The 26,461-nt window shown below is 51.5% G+C and overlaps 1 protein-coding gene across 2 annotated transcripts in view; it reads right to left on the reverse strand.

The window, feature by feature from the left end:
* Window positions 1-290: 290 nt before the first annotated feature.
* Window positions 291-26,461, reverse strand: part of Stum (stum, mechanosensory transduction mediator homolog) — a 48,963-nt gene continuing 22,792 nt past the window's right edge. The window contains exons 2-4 of one of the 2 annotated variants that reach the window (XM_041635282.1): window positions 10,749-10,928; window positions 7,469-7,477; window positions 291-6,608 (exon numbers count right to left, since the gene is read on the reverse strand). In XM_041635282.1, the coding sequence (XP_041491216.1) occupies window positions 6,574-6,608; window positions 7,469-7,477; window positions 10,749-10,928 (224 nt within the window). In that variant the 3' untranslated portion in view covers window positions 291-6,573. The remainder of the gene's footprint in view (window positions 6,609-7,468; window positions 7,478-10,748; window positions 10,929-26,461) is intronic. The other variant, XM_041635284.1, reaches the window with a different exon arrangement.

Raw genomic sequence — 26,461 nt, forward strand, 5'->3', positions numbered from 1 at the left:
CACATTTCCCTTGTCAGCCAGTCCAGCTGCCAAGAAAGGAAATGGGCTCCCTCTGCACACATCCAGGGCTGGGTCCTGGCTCTTTGTTGGGAGTATGCATCCCTGGCTCCAAAGGTCCTGGTGAGCAGAGAGAACGTTGGATCCATTCCTCTGGAGAAGGGAAGGCGGCCCGCAGAATGGAAAGATCAGCAGCTGAGGTTGGAGGGAGAGAGGGATGGAAGCATTTAGAGCGGGTTGGAGATCTGCCTGGTTACCGAAATGGAAGACATAGGAACTTGAGAAGCCACCAGAAAGGTCACATGAATGTTTATTACATAGAAAAGAGGAAAAGGAAGACAATGTTTCCAAAACCATATTCCCAAGGATTAAAAAAAAAAGAATTAGAATGCCGAAGAAAAGCCATGCTTTGTGTATTTATAACAGGACCGCGTGTGTATGTACACATATGTATATGGAGATATGTACACGGGCTTTGTTGCTGTGGGAGATTCTCCATCACATGTAAGCAGCACTACCGGAAAGCTGGGGTTCAAAGCTGTTGGGAAGCTGGAGAAGCAGGAGCCCCGCTCTGCTCCTGTGGGGCCCTGCGGGAGCCTGCGCCAAAGCCACCCTGTCAAGCCTGAGGACACCAGCAAAATTTAGCCAAAGTCAGATCTGGGCCCCAGTTTGCAAAGCCAGGCAGTCTGGAATCTTCCCTAGGGCTGAGCTATTTCAAGTAGTCTCCAATCTTTGGAATGGGCTGGCAATGCCGCCCCGCCCCCCTGGCTGGACTGGGGCACGTGGGCACCCCGTGAGTAAGGAAAAAAGGCCCTGGAACTAGTCAGAGAACATGAAAATGTACAGCAGTTAATCTAACAGAGACAAGAGATCCAAACGAAGCCAACAGCGACACCAAAGCAGTAATTCACAACACAACACGTGCCCAAAATTCAGTGATACAGCCAGGGTCTCCACGTGTTGCTGAAAACAAAAGAGCCTGTGCGACAGTGTTCAGCTGTGCCTGTGCAGACGGCCAGCTTCGGCTCCATGGAATACCGCTTGTGAGGACAGCCGGCTTCGGCTCCATGGAAGCCTGCAGAAGTTAGTCACAAGCCCCATCATGGCTTCTCCCCGATCAAAACTTTCCTCCTCCTCTATTCCTTGCTCGCTCCTGGGCTGGGACAGGCAGTGCAGGAGAAGTTCAGAAAATCAAAGTGCTGTCTGAAACCCGAGAAAGGCCCCCAGGAAGGCGGCACCGCACCCTCCTTGCCCCTCCCACATCGGACCACTCTTGGACCCCGGTACTTCAGTGGATCTGGATTTGGTGCAGTGGGGATCCTGAACCCAAAGACCCCATAAGAGAGAGGAACCGGTGTGCATAGGGGATGCGGCTGGGGACGTGTGACTGATTGGGATGAGGACAGTGGTGACACAGCTTTCTTGAGTGGTCTGCCATGCTGGGGTAGGGCTTCTGTGACATAGCTTACCAAGAGTCATCCATGCTCCAGTAAGTAACCCCATAAACTCACTAGGTCCCAGACTTAACGTTGGTGGAATCATTTCTTTAGACCTTTGGTGACCTGTCTGGGGGCAAAGAGGCACTTCTCTGGGTCTCCCCAGGAAAGGTCACTTGCCCTGGGACGGGGTGGGGTGTAGAAGGGGGTTGGAGCATGCTGGACCGACCAGTGTTCGTTTTGCCAGGAGGAATCGACTCTCCCAACTCTGGGGCTGCCAGCCTTTTGGAATAGTGAGGTCCACATGCCACCCCGCCTGGGTGGATGGGTCTGCATTCTCTAAACCCCTGGCTTTGTCAGGACTGTTGGGAAATGAAGGACTGGCTTTATTCCTATACTGTCGTGGACATGGAGGGTACTTGGGACCACTCTAATTGGGATCCATTCTGTCGTGATGCATCATGGGATTGAGGCTAGGTCATGCTCTGAGTGAAATCACACCTCCGCGAACTCAGGAACATTCAGAAGCTCTCAAAGGCTGACAGGAAGAAAAGGAAGACTGCAAGCTCTGAACCTTTCCCTCAGCACTCTGCTGGCCTCTTCACAGCACTATGTCCCTGCCGCTGCCCAAGATCATCTCCAGGTCCCCTACAACCTCGGCACAGAACTCTCCCGAAAGATATCGTGCAGCTGGTCCTTGAAGAAAGGGTCTCTCCCACTTTGCTGTCACTGATGGAAGCTGGGTACTGCAGGGGTGTGGCCTGGAGGGCGTCTTTCATCTGAGCTCAGGACCTGAGCATTTTTAGCACTGAAGGAACATTTGCCAACTGCGGAACCCCATAGCAGGGCCAGTGGACCCCACCCCCAGGCCCATAGATGTGTCCTGGCTTCCTGCCGCCACTAGGGGGAAACCTTGGTCTGCATCGGGCACACTTCTGCCCGGGACTAAGTGACCAAGTGGCTACAGTTAGTTCTATAAACCACAGAGAAGGCCAGCCTCTGGGAAGCCATGACTGGTGAAGTTGGGGGTTTCCCAAAGCTCCCCTCTGACCCCTACAATGCAGTTAGAACATGATCCAGCCGGTGTGAGAAAGACCAGAAGAGAGCGGTTGCCAATGCGCCGCCTTTCTGGCTCCCCAGCATGGCCCATGCTTTCTTCATGCAGGTCTCTAACAGTGATACACATCACTAAAGACTGGAAAGCCTGCTCCCACCTCACATAAGCTGGAGGCATGTGTGAAGGTCGCCATCCGCCCGGACCAGCAAGGAAGAGAGCAGCTAAAGAGGGCTTAGAGAAAGGTAAGTGTGTTTTGCATCTTGAGGTAAAAGGCCCACTATCATTCTGCTTTCAGGAGCCTTAGACCTTTGGGGGGATTTTCCTGGTCTTGGGTTTCAGCCACTGTGTGCTAGCCTTAAGCCCAGCATTTGAGATGTACACATGATTTTTCTTTGGAACATCTAGATCCTTTTCTGTCTAGGGAACACTGTAGCCATGTGGTTTATTTTCTGCGTCTCCTTTAGCTGAGTTCTCCTCTCTGCTCCCCAGCCCCCAGCCTCCTACACCCCACAATTTTATCATGCATCAGTGCAGCCTTGGTCCTATGAGGGAACGTAGGAACTGGATCCCATGAACCAGGCAGCTCCCAGCACCAACTGTGCCAGCTGCCATCGGCTTCCACCCTCCATAAGGGGTGCGTGGAAGCCAGGAGGCATGGCTTTGAGGGCAGATGAGGTCAAAAATTCAGGAAGGCAGAGGGGGAAACACTACCCCAGCCTTCTGAAGAGGTTCATTATCCCTCCCTGTGACTCCTGAGGGGTGTGTGTCTGGGGGAGAGTCTCTGCTCTCCACGGGAACATTTAACTAAACCCCTCCCTGCAGGCGGCTCAAAGAACAGCTAAGATGAACCGCTCTGGGCAACACCTGGGCCAGGCCTACTGTGGAGACTGTTTGCTGGGGCCTGGAGGCAGGTCTGGGGCCTGGGGGCAGACCAAGTCCCTGTCACATCCTTCTCTTCTCTCCAGTACTGCTGGAGGGTTGATCCAGGAAAGGGCAGCAGTTTGGTCAGTCTGAAACTGGGAGTGGCTAATGCCATGGGGGCCACAGTCCGGGGTCCCCCGTGATCTCCACAACACACTACACACCACTGCTTGATTTTAGCTTGACAAAATCTAGATCACCCTGGAAATGTCCTAATGAGAAATTATTTAGATCAGACTGGCCTGTGGGCATGTCTGGGGAGGATTATCTTAATTGTTAACTGAGCAATTCTTAGTTGTTAATTGAAATTGTTAGTTGAAGTTAACAACCACCCTGACTGTGGGTGGCACCATTTCATGGACCTGGGCTTTGTAAGTTTACAAAAAACTAGCTGAGGTGTGAAAAGAGCAAACAGCGCGGATGCCTCCTCTCTCTGTGCTGCTGACTGTGGGCGTGTGGCTAGCTGCTCCCCGACTCTGCGGTGATAGACTGTGTATCACATGCAGAAGCAAAAAAGGAAATCAAGGCCAGCAGCAGAAAGATCCCCTTCCCTCCTGCATGTTGCTTTCTTGTCCCCATATTTTATCCCAGCGGCAAAATGAAGCTAGGACACTCAGGCTACCTGGTGCCTCATTCTTGTTCCGGGGTCCCAGGGTGGGGGGAAAAATGGCCACACTGACCATGATGTCCTGGCCATGTCTCACACACCAGGATGCTCTCTGTGTGCCTGTGATTTCTGCTCCTGGCACTCATAGCCAGAGAATATGCTTCTGAATTCTTTCCCAAGGTTGGGACAGGAGCCCTGAGCTAGGCCATCTAGGGGCTTTGTCACTAAAGGACCTGTGGCCCCTAAGCACTTTATGGCTTGATGGCCTTGCTCCCTAGATCTCTGGTGGTAAATGAACTCTGGTCACCTAGATCCAGTGGTCAGCTTGGACTGTGGAGGGAATTAGCCCCTGTCCACTGTCTGAGAACAATTATGGTAAAGTTAGGCCTCACCAGGGGGCTGCTATTTGTAGCACTATTCTGAGGGCTCCTAAGTCTACCCACATCAGCCACCTGGAGAGGGGGGTGCTAAGGAGACAACTTTCCAAGCTTGAAAACCCCTGTATTAAGCCATCCCACAGTGGAATTCACGGTGACACTTGTCACTCAGAAAAGTCCCACTCGAGGCTGGCTCATGTCACTAAACAAGAGATACAAATTGCTATCTCTTCTCAACTCCCCCAGTAGCCACCCCCAGTCCAAACCAGGCAAATAGACTTCTCCCTCACTCTGGGGGCCGCTCTTGCCAAGGGCTGTCATCACTGGTTATGGGGGGGGGGGGGGGCGAGTAAAGGGCTGTGGCCTGGCAGCACGGGAGGGCTCGACCATTCATTTCCCTGTGTCGTGGATATCTGTACAGCTTTGCTACCTGATGTAGCTCCCTTGAGAGCAGTGATCTGCCAGAGTGGTAGCCCAAGACAGGGCCTGCAGACACACAGAAGCAACAGAAGTAAACATGGAAGATACAGGATCAAGGGTGCGACTTGATCCCACAGAGCCCTGGAAGAAACTAATACAGGGTAGGACAGGCAAACTGGTCCAGAGTCAGAGCCCGGAGTGAGGACGCCACAGATTACATCTCTTCATGGTGTCAAGGGCTGTCCAGTTTGGAGGTCTGCTCCCAAAGACTGCAATTAAGAAGTCTGGTAGGGGGCTGGAGCCCCAGGGAAATGGGAGCTGCTTCCCAGGAGCCCCCATCCACCAAGGCAGAAAGTGGGCAGCTTTCTTTAGCCCTGGCCGTGCTGTGACAGAGCCTCGGCTAGATAGGGAAAGATTCTCCAAGAGGGACCCGTGGATGGCTCTAGGCCAGTGCGGCTGGGAACTGAGCTCTGGGCCTGTCCCACACGTTAGCGCTTCCTACGTTAGCATGGGAATGAAGAGGGATACAAATAGCCGTGTCATCACTGTAATTCTGGATCGCCTTCTCTTAATTTCAGACTGGTGCCCGAAAACCTTCTGTTGGTTTCTCCTCCCATTAAGGATCTAACCCTGTATTGGCACATCACTCCCAGGCTTGCTGCTTAATGGGGCACCAAGGTCCGCAAGTCGTGCCGATAGGGTCAGCCTCACACTGCCTCTTCTTGCAGCATGTATGAATTCCAGGTCACTCTTCTCACGCTTCATATGCAGACGAGTCTCCATTGTCCCCCAGGACTTGCTCAGGAGACCTGAACAGGCGAGGCCGTTTTACACTTCATGGGTCTCAAGACAGCTGACTCTGCACGGGTCTCTCTAGAGATATCCGCTTGCTTGGCGGCGGGTGGGAAGCCCAGACTCAGCTTGGGTGTTAGGGAATAACAATGAATGGATTCCGTCACCTTCCTCAAACCAAACCATCTGGATTTGAAAACACGTGGATGTCAGAAGGAGAGGGGACCAGAAACAGTAGTAAATACATCCAAGGAGGCTGCTGGTCTACAGCCGCTCACAACTCAACCTGGTCATTTTGCATATCAACATCTGGAACTCTAGCAGAGGTGGAGCCGGTGCCACCCTCGCCTCTGGGAAGCAAAGGACACAGGCACACCCAGCAACTAAGAGGCTGGGGTGTCATCAGACACCTGTGGGGACCCAGGAACCTTTCCATGCTGGGCTACCACCTGGCCACCTTACAATCTCTACCCTGATACTGCCCCCCAGGAGCCCACAGAGCAGATGCAGGAACCACATGACTGAATGAGGGGATGAGGACCCAGCGGAAGTATTCCATGAAGTCCTAATGCCTGGGAGAGTGTCTGATGACCTGCTCAGGGCCTGCGGCAGCCCAGCCCAACAGGCCTACAGCAGCCCAGCTGGACAGGCTTGGGTGCCTGTTCAGCGGGCAGTCGGATGGGCATGCCCAGCGTCCCTGGTGCTTGGTCAGTATCCCGCCGCTAGCCCAGTCCTGAAGTTCTGACCCTGTTCCTCCCATGCGCCTCTGGAGCAGAGAGAGAAGCTGGCCTCAGAGCCTGCTGAGAAAAGCAGGTGTGTTTTTCGAAATAAATAATATTTTTGAAATACTCTCTTTCTACCCCAATCTGAGAAACGGCAGAAGAGAACATGTGAAGGTCCTTGTGCCCGAAGCCACCTGGCGCAGCCCTCGCAGGACCCTGGATTTCCCTGGCAGGTCCTGTAGGCTCACAGCTGCTGTGGGATACCCTGATCCTTGTACCCTGTGAGGAAGGAGAAGAGGAGAGGCAGTTAGGGGGACACTCCCTTTAGGATTTGTCCAACATGACCCCAGTCCACAATATACTCACGAGACCTTCTTTAGTGTGTGAGGACCTTATTTGTACAGTGAGCAGTGACGATCCTACTACTCACAGGCAAGGCTATATAGGAGGAAAGAGGGAAGGAGGGAGGGAAGGAGAGAGGGAAGGAGGAAAGGAGGGAGGGAGGGAGGAAGGAAGGAAGGGAGGAAGGGAGGGAGGGAGGGATGAAGTTGGCCACCCAAGAAGGGAACAACTGTCTGACATATGTTCAGCCAGCTGGGTAGCTGGGACAGGAACAGGACTGGAGCACACTGAGTCTTCAGAACATTTTTGCTAATCGTGTGATTTTTTTTTTCCAGTATCAGAGATGAAAGCCAGGCCCTCATGTGCACTGACTAGTGCTTCTCCCTGGGCTGTATCCACAGCCTTCTCTGGGAACACTGATGATGCAAGGGAATTGTTGCTCATCGGATGGGGTTAGAGTACAGAGCTGAGACAGCAGGGAAGGGTGGACCAAGTTGTGACCCTGCCAGACATTTACCTTGGTCTAAGGAGGAAGGCCCGGAGTCCCAACTGGGTCTGTCTAGGTAGTGGGCCACCTGTCAGCCTTAGCTAACAATCCAATGATGGTTAGGGGCCTAGGAGCAATAGAAGTGACGAGAGAGGCCATGAGTGGACAGAGATGGTAGAGACGTTAGGGACCTGTAATGCTAGGTACTCTCCTTTCCAAATAAAAGCTAAAACTGCAATTAACTGTTAACCAATTAAGAGGGAGGGATATCTGTACAGGATAGAGGATGTCGCTCTACCAACAGACTCACCTTGGGAGACTGCAGCCGCAGAGAAGCAAGGCAGCACCAGGAAGAGGAGAGAGAGAAAGAAACGGTCTGAACACAGCAGCCAAAGCACTGGGGACATAAGGTGAAGGGGTACTCCACCAAAGACCTGTGAAGACAGACTTCAACCAAGGTGGACTTAGTCTTCCCAGTGACCAGTCACAGTGGCCAGCAGCCAGCTCCAGCAGGCGATTGTATCACACTGCCCGGCCCCTGTCTGCCCAGTGCCCCCTTCAGCCTTGCCCATGCCCCTGCTTGCTTCCTGTTTTTATTTCTTCTTTATTCCCTGGTCCCAGCCCATGCTCTCGGGGCACATTCTGGGTGATTTAGAAGAGGGACAGGTACAAAGAAGGCAGGTGTGACTGACAAGCTAAAGATGCTACAGTGACTGGCCCTGGTCCCAGCCCAGCTTTGTCTGGGCTAAGCGATTAGTCCCGTCTACTGACTGGACCTGCATTTATAAAGTCTACTTTGGGAAAGACCTGAGGATGGAAGTCATCTTGGATCCATTAGAAATGACTTCCCAGAGCCTTGTGCTGAGACAGATATCACAAATGATTATTAACGCCAGCTGTTGATGCAGCAATAGGAAGAGCAGTTAAGAGAGCTACCAGGCAAGCGCTGACCAGCCGTTAAGCTGCTATGACTGTTGCTGTTCACTGTTATCACAGATGGAGCATCTCTGTTCAGTCAACTCTCTGATTCCTCTCAGAAGCTTTCATCTGATACTGTGGTCGCTTGTGGCCAAGGTGTCACGTGAAACCCAACCTGTGTTTTTATGTTGAGTGATGCCAAAGGACCAACCCTCTACCCGACTGTTCCTGGGACAAAGTCAGTTGCAGTTGTTCCCTTCCTAGGGGCCATCCCAAGACACCTCCTTAGACATGGCTGCCCAGAACAACCCCAGTCCATCACAGGAGAGGGGTGCATCCATCTTTTGAAGGTGAGTGTGATATTTAGAAGAGGTGAAAAGGTGTTGGCTATTGATATTGGTGGGTGTATTTGCCAGTCTGGGAAGAGGAGATAGGGACTGATTTTCTTCTGAAGACCCCCAAAAGTCATGGCAAAAAGTTTGGTGCCAAGCAGAAACTCTGAATGTATCCCAGATACCCAGGGGACTGACAAACCCACAAGGGAACCTACAGGACCAGAATAAGAGCTGGGCTGGGGGCACTGATATCTGTAAATCCTGCAGCCAGATTATAGCTCCTGCATCAGCTCGTGGAGTTCCAGCCAAGCCGGCAAACTGAGAGACAGGCAGGGAGGGAGAGCATGGACCCCCCCCCCCCATCTATACATCTTGGGATCTACATTGTCTCATCTCGGGCTAACAGGAGTGCTCTTAAACTTATGGCTTTGGTCTAGACCCCTGTTCCTGGAGATTAAGGAGGACCAAAGACAAGCACAGATGACTGATGATTTATAGTGGTTCAACTCATGACATTTCAAGTTTAACATGTATTACTTGGGGTCCTGAGGTCATTTTTGACATGGTAGTCATGGCATGTGAAGGGCTCGGTGGGCAGTAATCTGAGGGAAGCCAAAGAGCATCTGAATTCAGGAAGCTGTGGGAACCAGATTTGACACCAACACACGTCTACTGAGACCTAGTCTGGCCTATCCCTTACTGCCATGGCAGACCTCGAATGTCCCCTGACGGCCCAGGTGCAAGGATTGGCCCCCTAACAGGAAGTCTATGGTATTGATGCATTTTCTTGAAGGGTATCTGGAGACTCTTGTTTCTTCTCTTTCTCTCCCCTCCCAGGAATGGCTTTTGTCCTGCCATGAAGTGCTATCCAGTCACAACTCAGAACAATAAAGCCAACCAAGCCTGAATTGAATTCTCTAAAACCCAGGGTGATGTAACTCGTTTTTGCTGATAAGTTGATTTATCCCGGGTGTTTGTTACAATAACAGAAAGGGGCCTCCCAGGTTTTCTAGAGTAGCTGCACTTCCTAGATCTAACTGGGAATGGGATCTGGGGCCTGCAGACGTCCCATGTCCCCAGGGAAGTGGCCATGTGCTCCTGGGACATCCACAGCGAAAGTGAGACTCACAAGGGGTCATCAAATGCAGGGTGAGTTCACCTTGAGCTGAGGCTCTTCCAGGCAGACAGGAATGTTCCCCTCACTGCCACCTGATGTTCCTCCCCTGGCTCTAGGACAGCCTAACAGTCCAAACCACTGACTTCCTCTCTGAATTCTGGGAAGTCTTGCTGTCAAGCCTGGCACCCTGGCCACCCACACTGAGTCAGTCCCACCCGGCTTTGACACTTGAACCTTCTCTAGAGGGGTGATTTGATTAGTCACTGACTCTGGTCCTAGCATTATGTATGTGCCTGAGTTTCCTGCATATTTCAAGTAGGTTCTGGACCATTCTAGACTATTCTAGGTCATTCTTTGGCCTCTGTCACTTGGCTTCTCCTCCTGCCTCTCGGGCCCTCACCTGGTACAGCTTTCCTCCACACTGGCGATTCAACCTGTACACCCAGTGAGGAGCAGCGTGTAGAAACGGGGTATGAAAAGCAAGTGACTGAAGAGATGTGGCCCCAGTTATTCCACCCAGTGAGGTGGAAACAGGAATGGAGGAACAGGGAAACAGCTGCTCAAGACAGGTGCTGTCTGATTGAAGAGTCTGCCAGGTTATTTTTGAACTGATCATTTGCCTTTGGTAAGTTTGATGTTGTAACTTCGTACACTTCCCCAAAACACTTTCGTGCCTAAACTGACTTTGCATTAACAATAACTGAACCAATAAGACCTTCAAAGACAGTGAGAACTTGTAAGGCTTGGCACCAACCAACCAAAGAGTGAGTTTAACCCTGTGAGGAGTCATTCCGCTCTGTGTGTACAACACAGTTACACGGCTTCCTGCGGGTGAAGACTGCGTGGCCTTATTTTTCCTTTAAAGACTGTGATGTGGACACACAGCCACGGGCTAGAGACCGACCTCATTCTGAATACACTAGTTTATCCCGGCTCAGTGGGAGAACGGCTTCCTCGACGGAGGCGGGGAGTGATGTCTTTGCTGGAGAGGACCCTCCCTGGGAGATCCACCCTGCAGGGCTGGTATGGTAGAGAGGGCTCTGGAAAGGTGCCCATGGCACTAGGGCAGAGGACCAGGTGCGCCCTTGGAAGCCGTGTCTTTGGGGTGAGAGGTCCTAGCCCAAGTGTAGGCCTCCTGTCCCTCCTAGGCTCCTCCCACAGCTCTGGCAACCTGCCAGACCCCACCCCGCTCTGCCCTCAGCACACCAGCCGCTACTCACTGGCAAGAATGACCATGTCCATGCCCCAGAAGATGCTCATGATCCAGCCCACCATAACGATGGCCGTGAGCACCTGAATTAGGGCCGCAGCGATATTCAGCCAGAAGACGCAGCACACATGCCTGTCTGGGAGGTCAGTGCGAGCCCCACACAGCACGGTGAAGGCCGAGACGAAGGTACCTGGGAGAGGCCAGAGGGGACAGAGGGGACAGCTTCAGGAGAGGCCACAAGGCTGCCAGCCCACCCCCACGGCTCAGAGAGAAACGGGAGGTCCTGCACCGTGTCCTCTGGGCCTCTGTCTTGCTCAGGTCCTAGCCATAGTCTGTCTCCAAGGTGAAGAGATTAGGACACCTCCTGGAGGAGGTGTGACACGGGACCACTAGGGCCCAGCGCTAAGCCTGTGGGTTCTGGAAAACAGGAGTCATTGGTGAGCCAGAAGTCAGTCTCAGAGGTTGAATTCCAGAGAGATGGGGAACCAGGAAGTAATCTCAGCCCACGTGATGCTTGCCCGCTAGGAGATAGGACTGAGACCTGGGACTGGTGGAGTACGGGACTGCAGCCAGACAGTCTCAGAGCATCCCTGATGTTTCTGTAACTGTTCCAACCACAGGGGTGGGGTGTAGCAGAAAGAGCCACCTGGGGGGTCCCCTTCCCTCTCCTCCCTTTCCATTCCCCCTTTCCACCTCTGTCTTACCCCTGTTGGAGATACCTGCTCTTTATCGAGTTTTACTTGACTATAGCTCTTCTCTGATGTGAGCTTTGAGCCCCGCCTCCCCCCACCCCCACCTCCCCCACCTCCACATCCCCCACCCCCACCCCATCACCCATCCCCACCCCTGCACGAGGACTCAGCAGAGTTCTCGTTCTCCCTGGAGGTGCTCACAACAATTACCACAAGCTTAGAGGCTTCCACAACACAAATGCATCCTTCCTCTGTTTTGGAGGTCAGGGCAGTCTGAATGGGGCTTCAGACCTAGTATGGGCTACCATTTCCTGTTGCCCCAGCTTCTAGAAGCTGCCTATGGTCATGGCTCATTGCCCCTTGCTCCATTGCCAGAGCCAGCAGCAGAGCATCCTGTCCTTGATCTGCTGTCCTCTCATCCCTGGACCCTGGTCTTGCTGCCTGCGTTATGTGGGGACACACTTGATGATGTCATCCCTGAACCCTGGTCCTGTTGCCTGCCTTATGTGGGGACACACTTGATGATGTCATCTCTCAAGATCTCCTGCTTCATCGTGTCTCAGAGCCCCTTTTATCGCATAAGTTCACATAGTCACAGGTGTAGGGACTGGGACGCAGATGTCTATGGGGGCAGGTATGCAGCCTTCCACTCTATCTTATATAAAGAGACTCAGAAATTAACTACGTTGCTCAAAGTCACAGTCACAAGTTGACTCCCACAGTGACCCCAAGGGTCAATGACCTGTCAAAAGAAGGTCAGGATCTAAATTAAAACATTTGAGAAAATGGCCTATGGACTGGTGACCATTCTCAGGACCCCAGTTCTCTCTGTTCCCACTCTTGAGAACACTGAGATTGTCCGTTCAGTTCCCGCTGAACCTGGTGTCTATTACCCCCTTCCTATTCCCGCTGAAACTGGTGTCTAACCCCCTTCCCATTCCCACTGAACCTGGTATCTAACCCCCCTTCCCATTACTACTGAACCTGGTGTCTAACCCCCCTTCCCATTCCAGCTGAACCTGGTGTCTAGCCCCCCTTCCTATTCTCACTGAATTTGGTATCTAGCCCCTGGTTCCTGCTCACCGGCTCCTACTGGCTTCCGGACACCGACTTTACTCTGGTCTGCCCTAATGCCTATGATAGAGGCTGAGGGACTGAGTCTAGCCGCTGATTTCTCCTCCTGACCCTCCCCACGCTCCTCCTCCTCTGAACTACTACCCCCAGTGAAGGCCCCACCCCCTTGCCCCATCTCCTTTCCTTTCAGATCTCCAACAAGGGGGCGCGGTACCTCTCCCACAGCAGGTGGTCTGTGGAGGTCCCAGAAGACCTGGTACCGAGTGCCTTCAGACCCTATAGCACCACCTGCGGCATTTCTGTAGCAGATATGGTGCCCAGGCTCCCCAGTACCCCCGAATGCCTGAAGTGCCCAGGGCTCTGTATTTCCAAACAACCGCCCTCCGCCGCCAAGGAACAATGAAGCTCAGTACAGCATGACACCCAGGAAGCTGGCCTTGCACCAGCCACACAGGCCTAGCATAGAGCATGGCAATCCTATGGAAGCTGCAAAACCAAGCTCTTGTCTCCACAGGATGGGCGGTCCAGCAGGGGCACACAGTGGCTGAGGACTCTCCTTTCTGGATGATGAGACAAGGTTACCCCTTGCAAGTCTGTATAAGCTGTCTTGGGCACTAACTCAGTCCTGTCCTGGCAGCCTGTACTACTTCAGACACTCATACTCCACTGGGAAGATTAAGGGCCTATGCAGAGTCCCAGAAACCAGGACATGACACCCACCTTATCCGGTGGGGAGAGGGAGGTGAGTTTAGACAGCCCTGGGGCAGCAGTGGTGGCGTGGATAAGGGGCTGACGTGAAAATGAGGACTAGCTGGATCGCTGTGGAGGACTCTGAACGCTGGGCTGTGGCTCTGCCTAACCTGCAGAGAGCCGAGCTCCAGGGAGTGGTGAGCAGGAGAGGGATGTAATGGGAAAGGAGCCGTAAGGAAGCGAGGCTGGCAGCAGGTGTTGGTGGATGTAGAAACAACCTCTGAGACGTGTCAGGGACACGGAGGACTCGAGAAGTACATGGCACCATCCTCGCTGCTACTGGAGTACCATGTGTGGGGAACAGGAGATGAACACAAGCCGACAGCGTTACACAAGAGAACCCTGCAGATGTAAGAAGGTGGTGGGAGAGGAACGCGAATGCGTGGGGGAAATATTAAGTGAAAATAACACAGATGCATTACAGCAGCACAAGCGTGCTGAGCTCATGCTACCCCCTCTCTACCTACGCTGCTTTTTTTAAAAAAAAAAATATTTATTTATTAGAGGGAGACCCACATGCCCCGGCCTGTGTATAGAGATCAGAGCAAAAATTGACTCTCTCCTCCTACCATGTGAATTCCACGGATCAAGCTCAGGCCTGCAGGCTTCATGACTGACCCCTCCGCAAACACACAAACATGCAAGCCTGTATATGTACACATGCAACTCCCCAACACACACAAAATGGGGAAGGCATTTTTTTTTTCTTTTTAGACAGAGTCTCACGTAGCCAGGCTGCCCTTGAAATCCTGACCACCACCCCCCACCTCTATCTCCCAAGTGCTGGAGTTACAGGTCTGTGTTACCGTGTCCAGCTAAAAGCTTCATTCATAATGATATTCATACATCCACAAGTCACCCCACCCATTGTCACTCACTGTGGACTTTTGCCAAGGCACCGCGACCCTCTGTCTCTGTAGCTATGGCCTCCCTTCTCTCTTCCTGCCAAGTAAAACATCTCTATAATAGGGCTTCTCCCCACCACACACACACACAGGGTATGTTATATAGATAGTGCAGGTTACCAATTTGAAATCTCGGCCTCAGTCTCCCACATGCTGGGATCACAGTCTTGCCCCATCGTGCCCAGCTCAAGGTAAGCATCTGTCATTACTGATAGAAGATGGATGCTCATCAGAACTGCCGAACTGACAGACCACAGGTCTCCGGGCTTGCCTGTAGTTAGCTGATGTGGGAAGACTCATTGTAACTGTGGGCGGGACTATTCCTGAGCATAAGGTCCTGGACGGAACAAAACGAAGAAAGAGAGCTGAGCAGTAACCGAGCATGCGTTCATCAGTCCACTTTTGTACTGCACGTGCAAGGTTGCCAGTTGCCTCAAGCTCCTGACACCTGACTTCACCACCATGACGGACTGCCCTGTGGAGTGTGAGCCCTTGAGTTGCCTTGGTCAGGGCACATTACTACAGCATCAGAAAAAAGAAACTGAGGCAGAACCCAAAGCAGTTTGCACATGAGAACCGTAGATGGAGGCTCCTGAAGGTGTGGACTCTAGAGTTCCAACGCCAGCCCTTGAAGGCACAAGGACGGCGCTGGAACTTGCTTATCTAAAAACACTAAACAGAGGCTGGAGTGTAGCTCGCTCTCACGCATGAAGCCCTGGGTTCCATCCTCAGTACCAAAATTAAGCAGAAGACAAGCATTCCCCCCAGCTGACTCAGATGGGCGGCTAGGTTTGAGAATTCCCACTCGGGGCTGCAGAGATTTGCCTCACAGATACAGCATCAGAAAACTACCCCACCAGATGGTGGAGATGGCTCAGGGGGTAAGAGCATTTGCTGGGCAAGCGAGAGGACCCGAGTTTGGATTCCCAGCACCCACAATTCCAGAGTTTAGGGGATGGGGGTGGGAGTGACCGGGAGGAAGACAAGCAGATTCCAGGAGCTCTCCAGTCAGCCTAGAAATACTGAGTTTCAAGTTCAGCGAGAAACCAGCTTCAAAACTAAGATGGAGAACATGGAGGATACCAATCATTTTCCTCTGGCCTCCATACGCACAAGTACCTGCACATATATTTGTGTATACACCTACACACACACACACACACACACACGAACACACATATCAAAAAAGAAGAGAGCCTCGATCTTATCAATAACTCAGGTGTCCACGGTTTCGCCCTTTTGATCAGTGTAGTAGCTTCTCCATGTTGCAGGGCAGGGCTGCTCTGGGACCTGTGCCCTGGGCATGCTACTTCTGTGACCACGGCACCAGCAGGCACAGAGAAATGATAGCCTCAAACTGTGGGGTCTGTGCTCCATAGCCCCGGGCATTCAGGCACGGGTGTGTGTTCCCCACATCCTACCGTGGCTGTGACAGAGCTCGGCAAGCAGTTGCAGCCTGAGGAAGACCTTCCCACAAAGTCGTACTTGACACAGGCCATGCCGGTTTCCTACCACAGGCCCTCTGGCTACCATTCCACCTTTGAGGTGTCTGTGACCAACTTCCCCCAAGGAACTCAGGATGCAGGTCTGAGCCAGACAGTGGGAGGAGAAAGAGCCCTATAACCCCTTCTCCCACCCCTTCGAAGTCCCCAAAGGGCTTGCCTGGGGTGGAACTCTGGGCAGAGTTCCCAGAACTTCCTTCCATTCCCTCCCCCACTCCTGTCAGGAGTAAAAAGTGAGCCATGGAGTTACCCCTCCAGGAGAGGGGGTGGCTCTGCTTACGAGAATAGAGCCCAGGGGCTGGAAAGGTCCATCCTTCGCATTCTCGTGGGGTTCAGCTTCGTGAGCATCACATAGGAGCTGTAGAAAGTGATGGGTTTGGGTCAGAGGAGAGCGTACTGACGCTTGGAGCTTGGACAAGGGCAGGACTGCCCCCTGCCCTTCGTGAAGCTGCTGCTGCTACTGCTGCAGTAAAAATACATAATAAAGAAAGAAACCTTTAAAACACACACCCTTGGGTGCTAGGCTGTAAATTAGGCCTGACCCCAGATGTGCGCCACCACTGGCTCTGCAGTTGTTCCGTTGTATGGGTGGTAATGAAGGACAGCTAAATGCCTTCATCACTGAACAGAGTCATCCATCTACAGGGCCTGGATGAAAACAAGCTTTGGGGACCAGGAAGACAATGGCAAGGGAGCCCCAACCCTACTGTACAGCCATTTGGAAATCACAGCCATGCCCCTAGAAACAGGCCCCACTGAAGATAGCCTGGTTCAGGGTAGAATGAGGTAAAGAGATATTGCATTAAAGCCACACTCAACCCTAGGAAATGCCAGTTCTCAAGGGAAGCCTGAGGGAAAGAGAATTAGAAGGCCACAAACATTTTTGGATAAAAACCCTGGGGACAATGTTTATTGCGGCCCTGAAAGTAAACAGCTCAGTCTCTAGCCTCAGCCGGTTGGCTTGTCAACAAAGTCACCCTTGAGCAGTCTTAGAATAAAGCTGTGCTAGGCAGGGCAGAGAGGTAGAGTTGGAGGACCCAATTGGTGTTGCCATGTGGCTTGGTAGTGGAATGCTACCAACGGTTAAGACCCTGGGTTTCAAGGCCAGCACCAGCCTACAGGACAGCTATGTCTCTCCTATGGAACTGTATTGAGTTGTTCATCCAAGAGCATCTCACAGACCCAGTGTGGGGCCATAGTTTCACATCCTGGCTGGCAAGGAATTTGCAAGTCTATGTCATAGCCAGTGTGTGTATCGTGAGGAAAGAACGAGCGGGTCTCATGTTTTCATCATCTTTGACACCCTCAAAGTTCTTCAGAACAAATTCACCCATTCATTTGATACCTACACCCTGGACCAGTGGTAGGAAGGGTCAATAGGTAGCTTTCGACTTTGCAAAAAGCTCAGATGTCTTCATAAATATATCACACCATTTGTGGGGACACCAGCTTGCTACCGATAATATTTATCTCACTGTACCTATCAGAGTTCCCTACTGAAATCAGTGGCTCCCACTGACCTTCCTTCTGAGGAGGACTGTGGAAAGAGACTACCTCCCACCTCCACCCTTCTCGATGCCTCCACCTTGACTAGAGGTTGATTGTCCCGCTGGAGGCCAAGTCAGCTGGAACCAGCCATTAATTTTAATGGTACGGGGCATTGCATCAGCTGTCCTGGGCTTGTTAACAAATCTCTACCCTCTGCCTCCCTTCCTCCTCCATCTCTGGACCTGGAGGGACTGTGGGGACCTGGGGAGCTGCAGAGGTGTTCCTGAGGGTCTCCCAGATGCTAAGCGTGAGCAGTTTAACCTCACAGAATGCTTGGAGTTTCCTTACAGATCCTGGGCTTCAATCCCCAAAGACTGTACCTAGGAGAGGGCATGGGACATGGGAAGGAGGACCAGAGCAGTATGAAGGCCCTAAAGCACTTTGTTTGCCTCACTGAGGACAGTTGTTTAGGTGACAGAGCGGGGGATGGGTCAGTGGTGACATTTGTTGAAGAGAATGAGGCAGCCTCCATCACCTGAGAATTTATAACCTGGCCAGATGACATTTCCACGGATGGAGAGGCACTGAGATTAAAAGCAGAAAGGGGCTCTACCCAAGCTGCCAGCTGCCAGGAGCCTTTCTGTGATCAAGGACATGGAGGATGCTGATGAAGCCCAGAGGCGGTTCTCCAGGGGACACTATAGATGACAAGAAATAAGCCTAGAACTGCCTTTTTCCTTATGGTGTCATTGACACCAGGACAAGGCTGAGATCCCACGGCACGTGGCTGAGCCCCATTCAGTCAGTCACCTGAATGATGAAATGCCACCCTTTGCTTATCAACTCTAGAGGGAACAGGGGTCCTGGGTCCCCACCACCTGAGTGCAAGTGAGCAGAGGCCAGAGTTGTCAAACACCAAGGGAAGTTCAAGGTCAGGTGTGCGTGGTCACTGGGAGCGCTAGAAGTAGCTGCCTTCAGGTGCCTGAAATAGCAGTCTCACACTCCAAGAAGAAAGAAGGCCAGTGTGCCCTGCAATCTTTCCTTTGATCACAGTGGAGGCCGCAGAAGACTGTTGACATACATGACATGTCACATGTCACCGCAGAACATATCAGACTTGAATACCAGACCTGGAAGCTGCACTCCCAGGTGTGAAGTTGCTTCCCATGGATGAATTCTTGAGATTTTGATCTCCAATAAGATGGTATTATCAGTATGTGGGGCCTTCAGGGGATGATTGGGCTGAGGTACTGAGATTGGTGCCAAGGAAGAACCAGGCCCTGGCCAGGCCCTCACAGGGTACAGAGAGACGCACAGAGCTCCCAGTGTCCTTTGAGTCTCCCTCCTATGGAGAGAATCAGGAAGGGGTCCTCGTGAGCTCCTCGCCACTCCAGCCGGTTGCTCTCTGACTTGTAGCCGCCAGAGCCGTGAGAGGCGAATGTTGGCGGTTTAGAGCTGCCCAAACTAGGACTGCCCCTTCCTAAAAGACAGACTCAGTTTATGGCAGCCCCCACATGGATTCAACTGGCATTTATACAGCAGCAGCTGGAGACCAAGGAAAGGGCAAAGCTATGGATGTCCCCACGGAAGGCCAGGATCGAGTCTCACCAGGTACCAAGAGATCAAGCCCACAGAATTCAATCCTGTAGAACCTGTCGCTGGAGGCAGGATGGCACTGTGAGCAGGCACAGCAGGAATCTGGCACTGAATGCCAGGGTCCAAACCTCACAGATGGGCGGTGAGACGTCAAGTTTCCTCACCTATGGAAGGCAATGCTCGGGGTCCGCTGCAACTGGAAGGTACAGGAACACTTGACACGTTCAGAATGCAAACTAAGACTGATGAGTGAGGGCCGTTGGGAGAGACTGGCGGGGAGCAGGCCTCCTTAGTAGCCTGGACTGGAGCAGAACCTTGGCAAGGGAGCATATTAGCTATAAATATGAAAGTGAAATTGAAAGCAGAGACGCCTGGAATTGAAATCACAGTAGCTGATGACAGTTATTCATTCTATTTTTTTTATGATACTTTTTTTTTCAGTTTAAGTTTTGTCTTTTGTATTCCATGTCTTTTTTTATTTTTTTAATTTATTTATTTATTAAAGATTTCCGTCTCTTCCCCGCCACCGCCTCCCATTTCCCTCCCCCTCCCCCATTAAGTCCCCCCCCCCTCCTCTGAGAACTCAAGAACAATGGCAATGGGTTTCTGATCCTACTGCATGCACTGGCTTAGTGGGAGCCTAGGCAGTTTGGATGCTCAACTTACTAGACCTGGATGGAGGTGGGGGTTACTTGGACTTCCCACAGGACAGGGAACCCTCATTCTAATTTTTTAAATTATGTTTTGCATGGCATTTGCCTGGGTAGGTGTGATGGGATGAGCTCGCGTGTTTGTGCAGGCACGTGGCTGGAGGATGACTTTGAGTGTCTCCTGCTGTCACTCAGTATCCTCTCTTTGGAGCCAGAGCCTCTTACTGAATAGCCCACTGTTTCAGCCAGGCTGGTTAGCTAGTAGCCCCCAGAATCCATCTGTGTTTGTCCAACATGAGGGTCAAAGGTGTGGGCTGCCGCACCTGGCTTTTCTGCGAGTGTGACATTGAGGGGACAAACACAGGTCCTCATGCTTGCTCAACAAGCATTTTACCCACGGAGCCATCTTCCCAGCCCCTTTACCCTTTAAAAAATTATACCGTAACTGCTAAGTTCAACCATGTCAGTTTGTGAAGCCTGAGGCTCGGGTTCATCCATATGTCAAAGTTTTACGCAGCCAGGAAAAGTCTGGTCGTGGCTACACAAAGAGATGGGGAAGCTCTTCAAAGTGAGATCACAAAAAATAGTACGCATATTGTGTTGGGAGATTATTTTAAAATATTTATACATGTGGACAAGGACAGGCACATACTAAACAAAATGAAAAAAATTATCTTTACCGTGGCTGAACTGCTGGTGTTTCTCTCTCTCTCTCTCTCTCTCTCTCTCTCTCTCTCTCTCTCTCTTTTTCAAATACAAAAAAATAAAACGTCACAAGCACCTGTTGAGATTCTGCTTTACAAAGATGTCCCCCAGTGGCATCTTTCTGGCTGTAAAGAAGGTGATGTAACAGTCAAGCAAGTGAGGGACAGCTGACACCCAGACATCTGACAGAAAATGGCTGATGCCACGGAACAGGCCCAGAGCTGCCATGGAGATCTTTGACCTTCCAGGAACAGCCTTGGCCCCGGGACACCCAGCACTGATATTAGAAAGACCTGGGGGTTCTGAGGAGTCCTTTCTCAAGAGATCTTGAGGAGCCATCCTTGGTTTATTCAGGTGGCCACTTAACAATGGAAGGGTGGCTCAGCTGAGCTGGCTCCCCAGGCTCTGAGGACCAGGGAGAGAGGGCAGAAGCCAGGTAGAGAGTGGCCCAGGCTCAGGTGTTCTTTGTCTGACTGATGGCTCCCCACGGGCCTATCATGTGCCTCCCGGGCACCATGCCCAACCCGGTAGCCCTTGAGCCCATCTGTGTACCCTCAGAACCAAGGATAGTTTCCTGCCAGGGCTCTTAGGACAGGCTCAAGAAAGGCTTCTTCCATACCGCGATGGCATTGCTGCTCACCACATCAGAGTATTCGGTACTGTAGGGAAAGGTTCCCCTACTGGGAGTCTTATTTTGAAAATAACCAACTGAAATGGGCTTATTTTACAGTGACTTGCTGGAAAAGCCCAGAAAAGCAGGGTGGGGTGATGGTTATGAGTGTTGGCTAAAGGGTCAGCCTGCTGAATGTTACTGCTGACTTCAGGGTTCACTGGTTGTGTGAGCCTAGGCAAGCCCCTGCATTTGCAGGACTTGCGCTATCAAATCTTAAAGGGCCAGTTCCTCCCTGGAAAGATGTGGGGTAGAAAAACACCCAATCACATATAGCAAGGAACTTAATAGGGATTACACACTTAAAGTGCCTGGAACGAGCTAAGTTCTTAGCAATGGAGATATATATATATATATATATATATATATATATATATATAGATCATTCAGGGTTGGTTTGATTTCTTGGTCCAATAAATCATTAGAAACCCAGTCCCAGTATGTCTGTTGGCATAGAAACCCAAGCTCTGGGGCCAAGAGGATGGCTCAACTGGCAAAGTGCTTCTCATGTAAGACTGGTGACTGGAGTACCCATCCTACCCCAGAACTCATGGAAGGGTGGAAGGAGAGACTTGGCCTCACACAACGACCCACTGATTTCCACATAAGAGCTGAAACGTGCACATGCCCACATAGCCACATCACACACATACACACACATTGGTAATAATGATATCTTTTTGTAAAAAAAAAATCATCCATAAGCCCAGTTTGACGGTGCAGGCCTAGTTACCTGGGAGCCTAAGGTATATGATGCATTCAAAGTGAGCCTGAGCTACAAAGTAAGTTCAAGGCCAGCCTTGGCAACTGAGACAGTCTCAAAATACAAAGTACGTAATGGGCTGGAGTTGTAGCTCAGTGAGTGGCTGCTTAGATGCATCCGGCCCTGGGTTCAACCCAGAGGCAGTAGCGGGGGCTAGGGGGACAGACACCTGACACTCAGCTGGGGCGTTGTCATTGTTTAGCTTTAGCTCCCTAAGATTCTCTTTGAAAACACAGTTTTATTTTCAGTTAAGTCCCTATTTTATTTCATTGTTTGAAAGAGAAAAGGCTGTTTTCGGAGGGACAGCTGAGCAAGACTCCGAAGGTCAGGGAGAGCGGCCTTCAAGGACCACTCATAGGCACAGCAGCAGGTGGGGCTGCAGGTTTTCCCCCATGGCCCTCACTTCCCGTGGGATCCTCCTCCCCAGTGCGGCTCTGGACAGGCAGAGGGAAGACTGGCTTCATTACCAGGTCTAGTCAGCACCTGCGACCATGGGACGCAGAAGAAGAGATCTATCCTGACTTCAAAGGCAGAGTTTCTGAGCAGCTGTGTCTCCCCCATTCCACACTCACCCAAACAAAGCCACCTCCTCTGCCACTCCAAGGAGAGCAGGTGGGGTCCCCAGGCCTCATCAGAGAGAGCTGCCTGTTTGAAAGAGAATTAAATTGCTAGGGCAGCATTTATGGCTATCATTTGTCAAGAGATTTGGGAGAGGAACTTGGAAAGAGGGCACTCTGTGAAGAAACGTAAGGCCCTGGGTTCCGTCCCAGGTACCACCAAAAGAAAGACATTTGAGGAAGCATGTGAGAGCAAGATGCTAAGACACGCCGAAGATGCTGAAGATGCTGAGGCATGCTGGGAAGCTGGCAGACAGCCATGACCTCACTGTCCTCTACTGTCCAGGGCCCAGCTCTGATCCCTTTGTTCTCTGAGACCAGTGCCCCACAGGACACTTTGTCAGCTGAGTAGCATAGCCTCGACTCAGAACAACAAGCTGATAAGTTGCTTTTGAGAAAAGGTTTCTGGGAGCAGCCCGAACCATGGGTGATATGTAAGGAGTGACCCAGGTCCTTGCGCCCACCTGGAGCAACGCTAGGGGACAGGGGATGACTGGGAATTGTATACCCACCCCATGGCACTCTTGCTGTCCTGTTCATGCAGTCAATGGCGTTTCCTCCATAGTGGTTGACAGAATCACAGCTGACCCAGACTGAAGTCTCCAAAAGCAATGGCTGCTCCTACCACAGATGGAGCCACCAGCCTGCCGCCTGTCCTTTGGGATTGTTCTTACTCCGCTGGTGAAAAGCTGCCCTGGGGTTCCAGAGGCACCTTCAGTTTCCCCTGGAAGCTAAGGAAGTTATTCAGTAAGATCATCTAACCAACCCTGGTTAGGTGGGGCATATATTTAATCCCAGCACTCAGGAAGCAGAGGCAGCCAGATCTCTTGTGAGTTTGAGGCCAGTCAGGTCTACAAAGCAAGTTCTAGAACAGCCAGGGCTATGTAGAAAGACCCTGTCTATGACACACACACACACACACACACACACACACACACATTATCTAGCCATAGCAATTCTTTGTGTGTACCTGTCTGTATATGTGTGTACCTATGTAAATATATGTACATATATTGGTTTGTGTGTTAACATTGGCAGTGTGGAGCTGAGGGCTGGCGGAGACATTTCCATCCAAGAGGCTCCCTTCGTAAAACATATACGTCCATACCACAGCCTCGGTCAGATGAAATTCACTTCCGTAAACCTTTCAGAACACAGGAAGTCCTTCCCTGATAAGAGTGGCAAGCTGATCACAGAGGCCCAGAAGGGGCTGCATAATCACCAAAACCATGCTAGCCTGCTACATGTCTCCTGGCGTGGGAGCCCAGATTTCCTGCCGCAGCTGTGTCCCACAAACATATGGATTCTCCCAGCTCCTCCACGGATCGCATCGTCTTTCTTCTGAGACCTGGAGTCGAACTACTGAGAAGTCCAAAGAATAACGGCCGTGTTCCTGCCCACTGATACTGTCCCAAAGCAGAACTTACTGGAAAGAGACAACATAAATGGACTCCAAAAGCTGGACCAGGGGTTCTCTTTCCAGCCATCTAAACAAGCAGGGAAGAGATGGAGGAAGCAATCCGAGGCAGGAGTCAGGGTTCAGTCCAGCCAGATGCCAAAGCAGGCTCTGGGGAGAACTTGTTGAGATGTTTCCTATTAGGGCAAGAAGCAGCAGATGAGAGGGCGGAGCCTGGATCCAGCACAGTTGCCGCCAATGTTTCAGTCCTAAGGAGCCACTGGGGCTCCAGTGATGCTAAAAAGGGCTGGAACACAGGGCTGGGCACAGCACGCAACTGCTGTAGAAATAGCTGGTAGGTTTTTATTTATTTTTTTAATACTGTTTTTCTCTGTGTCTTTTTTTCACTCTTGGAAATGACACTATGGGGAATCTGGTCCTCTGACCGACACCAAAGGCTGTCTCATGTCTCCCTGGCAGGCACTGTAGAAGCAAGAGCTGGCTGGCTGCCAATCCTCTCGCCCTCTCTGTCCAAACTCTTTATGGCCACTCAGCCACCCCATTCTGCTGTCACCACCCAGTGATGAGTTGGGAGCTGTCCAGCCTAGAGCCTGGCGTGTGTCTCCTGCCTGCACTAACTACTTTACCAGTTCCAAGGGCTCCAACGGTGCAGAGGTGGACAGAAGCCTAGTGGAACCTCAACTCGGGTCAATCTGTCTTTCGGGACCCCTGGACCTTCTGCTCGAGGTGGTCCCCAATTCTTCTACACTACCGTGTCCCCCATCTTATCCAATGACAGAGTGCCAGGGTAGCATGGTAACATTCATCTTTACTATGCTGGTCCACACCACGTAGGCCATATGTGGTCCTTTGAAGTCAGTGCGATTTGCAAGGGAGGGATACGGGACAGAGATCAAGGGCTGGCTCCTAGTGCCAGGCTACCAGATTTTGTGTGGTTATGGCTCAGTATCCCCTCCTGCCAGGTAGGGTAACAGTCAGAGCACCCACTTCGGAGGCCTGGTGTGATGAGTGACATAACACACAGAGCCCCTGAACAGTCTGGCAGCCCATGGTGGGGAGCCTAAATATTCAACCCAGCCTGAAAGGTCACCTTGATGCTGGACACCCTCGGCACTGTTTGTCACTGTCACTGGGAGGGAGCAATTGTCCACAGACTTCCCAGCTCAGATGCAGGACTTTCAGATGCCCTGGCTCCCCAATAGATCATAAAAGGCTCCAGGGCAAAAGATGTTACCTAATGTGAATAGTTCCCTGAGAAATTTGTCATCTGTGTCCATATCTATGAAGTGAGAGGCTTCTGTCAGGTCCCTTCAGTGTGAGCATTTGTGACCAAGGTCCAATCTTTCAGGCTGGCTAAGCACCACGAAGCCCACGGCTTTCCTGAGTATGCCTTGGCAGAGCCCCTCAGGGCAGATCCCCTCTGAGGTCTTTGCTCAGAGCATGGGATAGCATCTCTGAGACCAAGCAGTCGGACTTCCAGAGTCCCAGGAAGATAGTCCCTAAGACAGCTCAGGGTCTCTGGAAACCTAAGATGCCCCTCCTCCTAAAAGGAGCCTGTGCAAACTGAGCGTCCCCAGTCCAGATGGGGAAATTTAGCAGCTGCACTCTCCCATCCTAGGGTCCCTGGTGTCCACTGAAGTGCATCTTCCTAAGAATATCTGTGCAGAGCCCAGATGGAGTAGAACACCTTCTACATCTTAGGCACTTAATACACGCTTACCAAAAATATTAAATGAATGAAGTAGATTTGAGGAGGAAAACAGACTGGAAAATGTTCCAAGAATACCAAAGAGCTCTCTTTGCAAGCTCAAATGACTTTTCAGTGGCCTTGACCCGAGAAAACCTGAGCTGTGAACTCTGCTTTGTGTAGAAAGGTGACACTGTGGGTTTATTCAATAGCGCAGTGACAAGTCCTTACAGCAGCAGAAACCATCATTCCAATCTTAACCTGCTTTCATCTAGTGTGTCTGTCTCAGTGCTCCTGTCTCTCTGCATACGCCAGTGTGCACAGGGCAGGGTGGACAGGGCAGGGTGCGTATTTAAGAAGCATAGCCTCCCAGGACATGGGAAGAAGAAGATGGAGACAGGAAATGGCCATTTAAGCATCTCTTTCCACTGTGAGCGCAGACACCATGCTGGACTTTTACCTGAACAGAGTCTATGTTCTGCTATGCAGGCAGCAGTGAAGCCATGTTATCAAATGACCCTTCCTGCCACTACTTCAAGGTTATGGTTGTCAGTACTCTGGGGACTGGAGCTTCGTGTCTAATGTCATCATACACAGCACTTCTGCTGACAATTGCTTGCCAACATCACTGGGGTGTTTTGAGAACAACAATAAGTCAATAATAATAATGTCAACCTATTAGATACATTTCCAAACAACGGTGTTATTCTGAGGAGTCTAGACTGTAAAGGGGTCCGATGGCACAAAATGGAGCTTAGAAACTTTGACTTTGGGTCTCTAACTGCCTCCCCTACTTGTCACTCCCCACTCTTCAGGCTAACAGGCTCAAAGACCCTCTGACTAGACACTGGGTCTCCAGGGCTGGGAAGGATAGAGGCTGGAGGAGGGGCAGGCTTACTGATGGTCACCGAGGGAAGGAAGGTCTTGTGGGAGTGAGAGGGGGAGGTTGGGAAGGAGGAAGACGGAGTGTGGCCTGGCCCCAGTGCCCACTCTGGTGCTCTAGACTCACCCCAGAGCATCTGCGTCTGCCTGTGGTTCTGAGTTTTCCCACCTGTTGGAGGAGTTGCACTCAGTTCCTGGCTCCTACTCAGTACATTTTTACTTTATTTTACACAGCGCTTGTGGGCATCAAGCATTGTTGGGTGTTCTGACACTGCCAGTGTGCTTTGGATGAGCCCTGTTGCTAAGAGACGAATCCCAGATGCAT

This window comes from Microtus oregoni, unplaced genomic scaffold, assembly GCF_018167655.1.
Source record: "Microtus oregoni isolate MIOR12 unplaced genomic scaffold, Mior012 000047F_ref0000412, whole genome shotgun sequence".
NCBI classification, from domain to species: Eukaryota; Metazoa; Chordata; class Mammalia; order Rodentia; family Cricetidae; genus Microtus; species Microtus oregoni.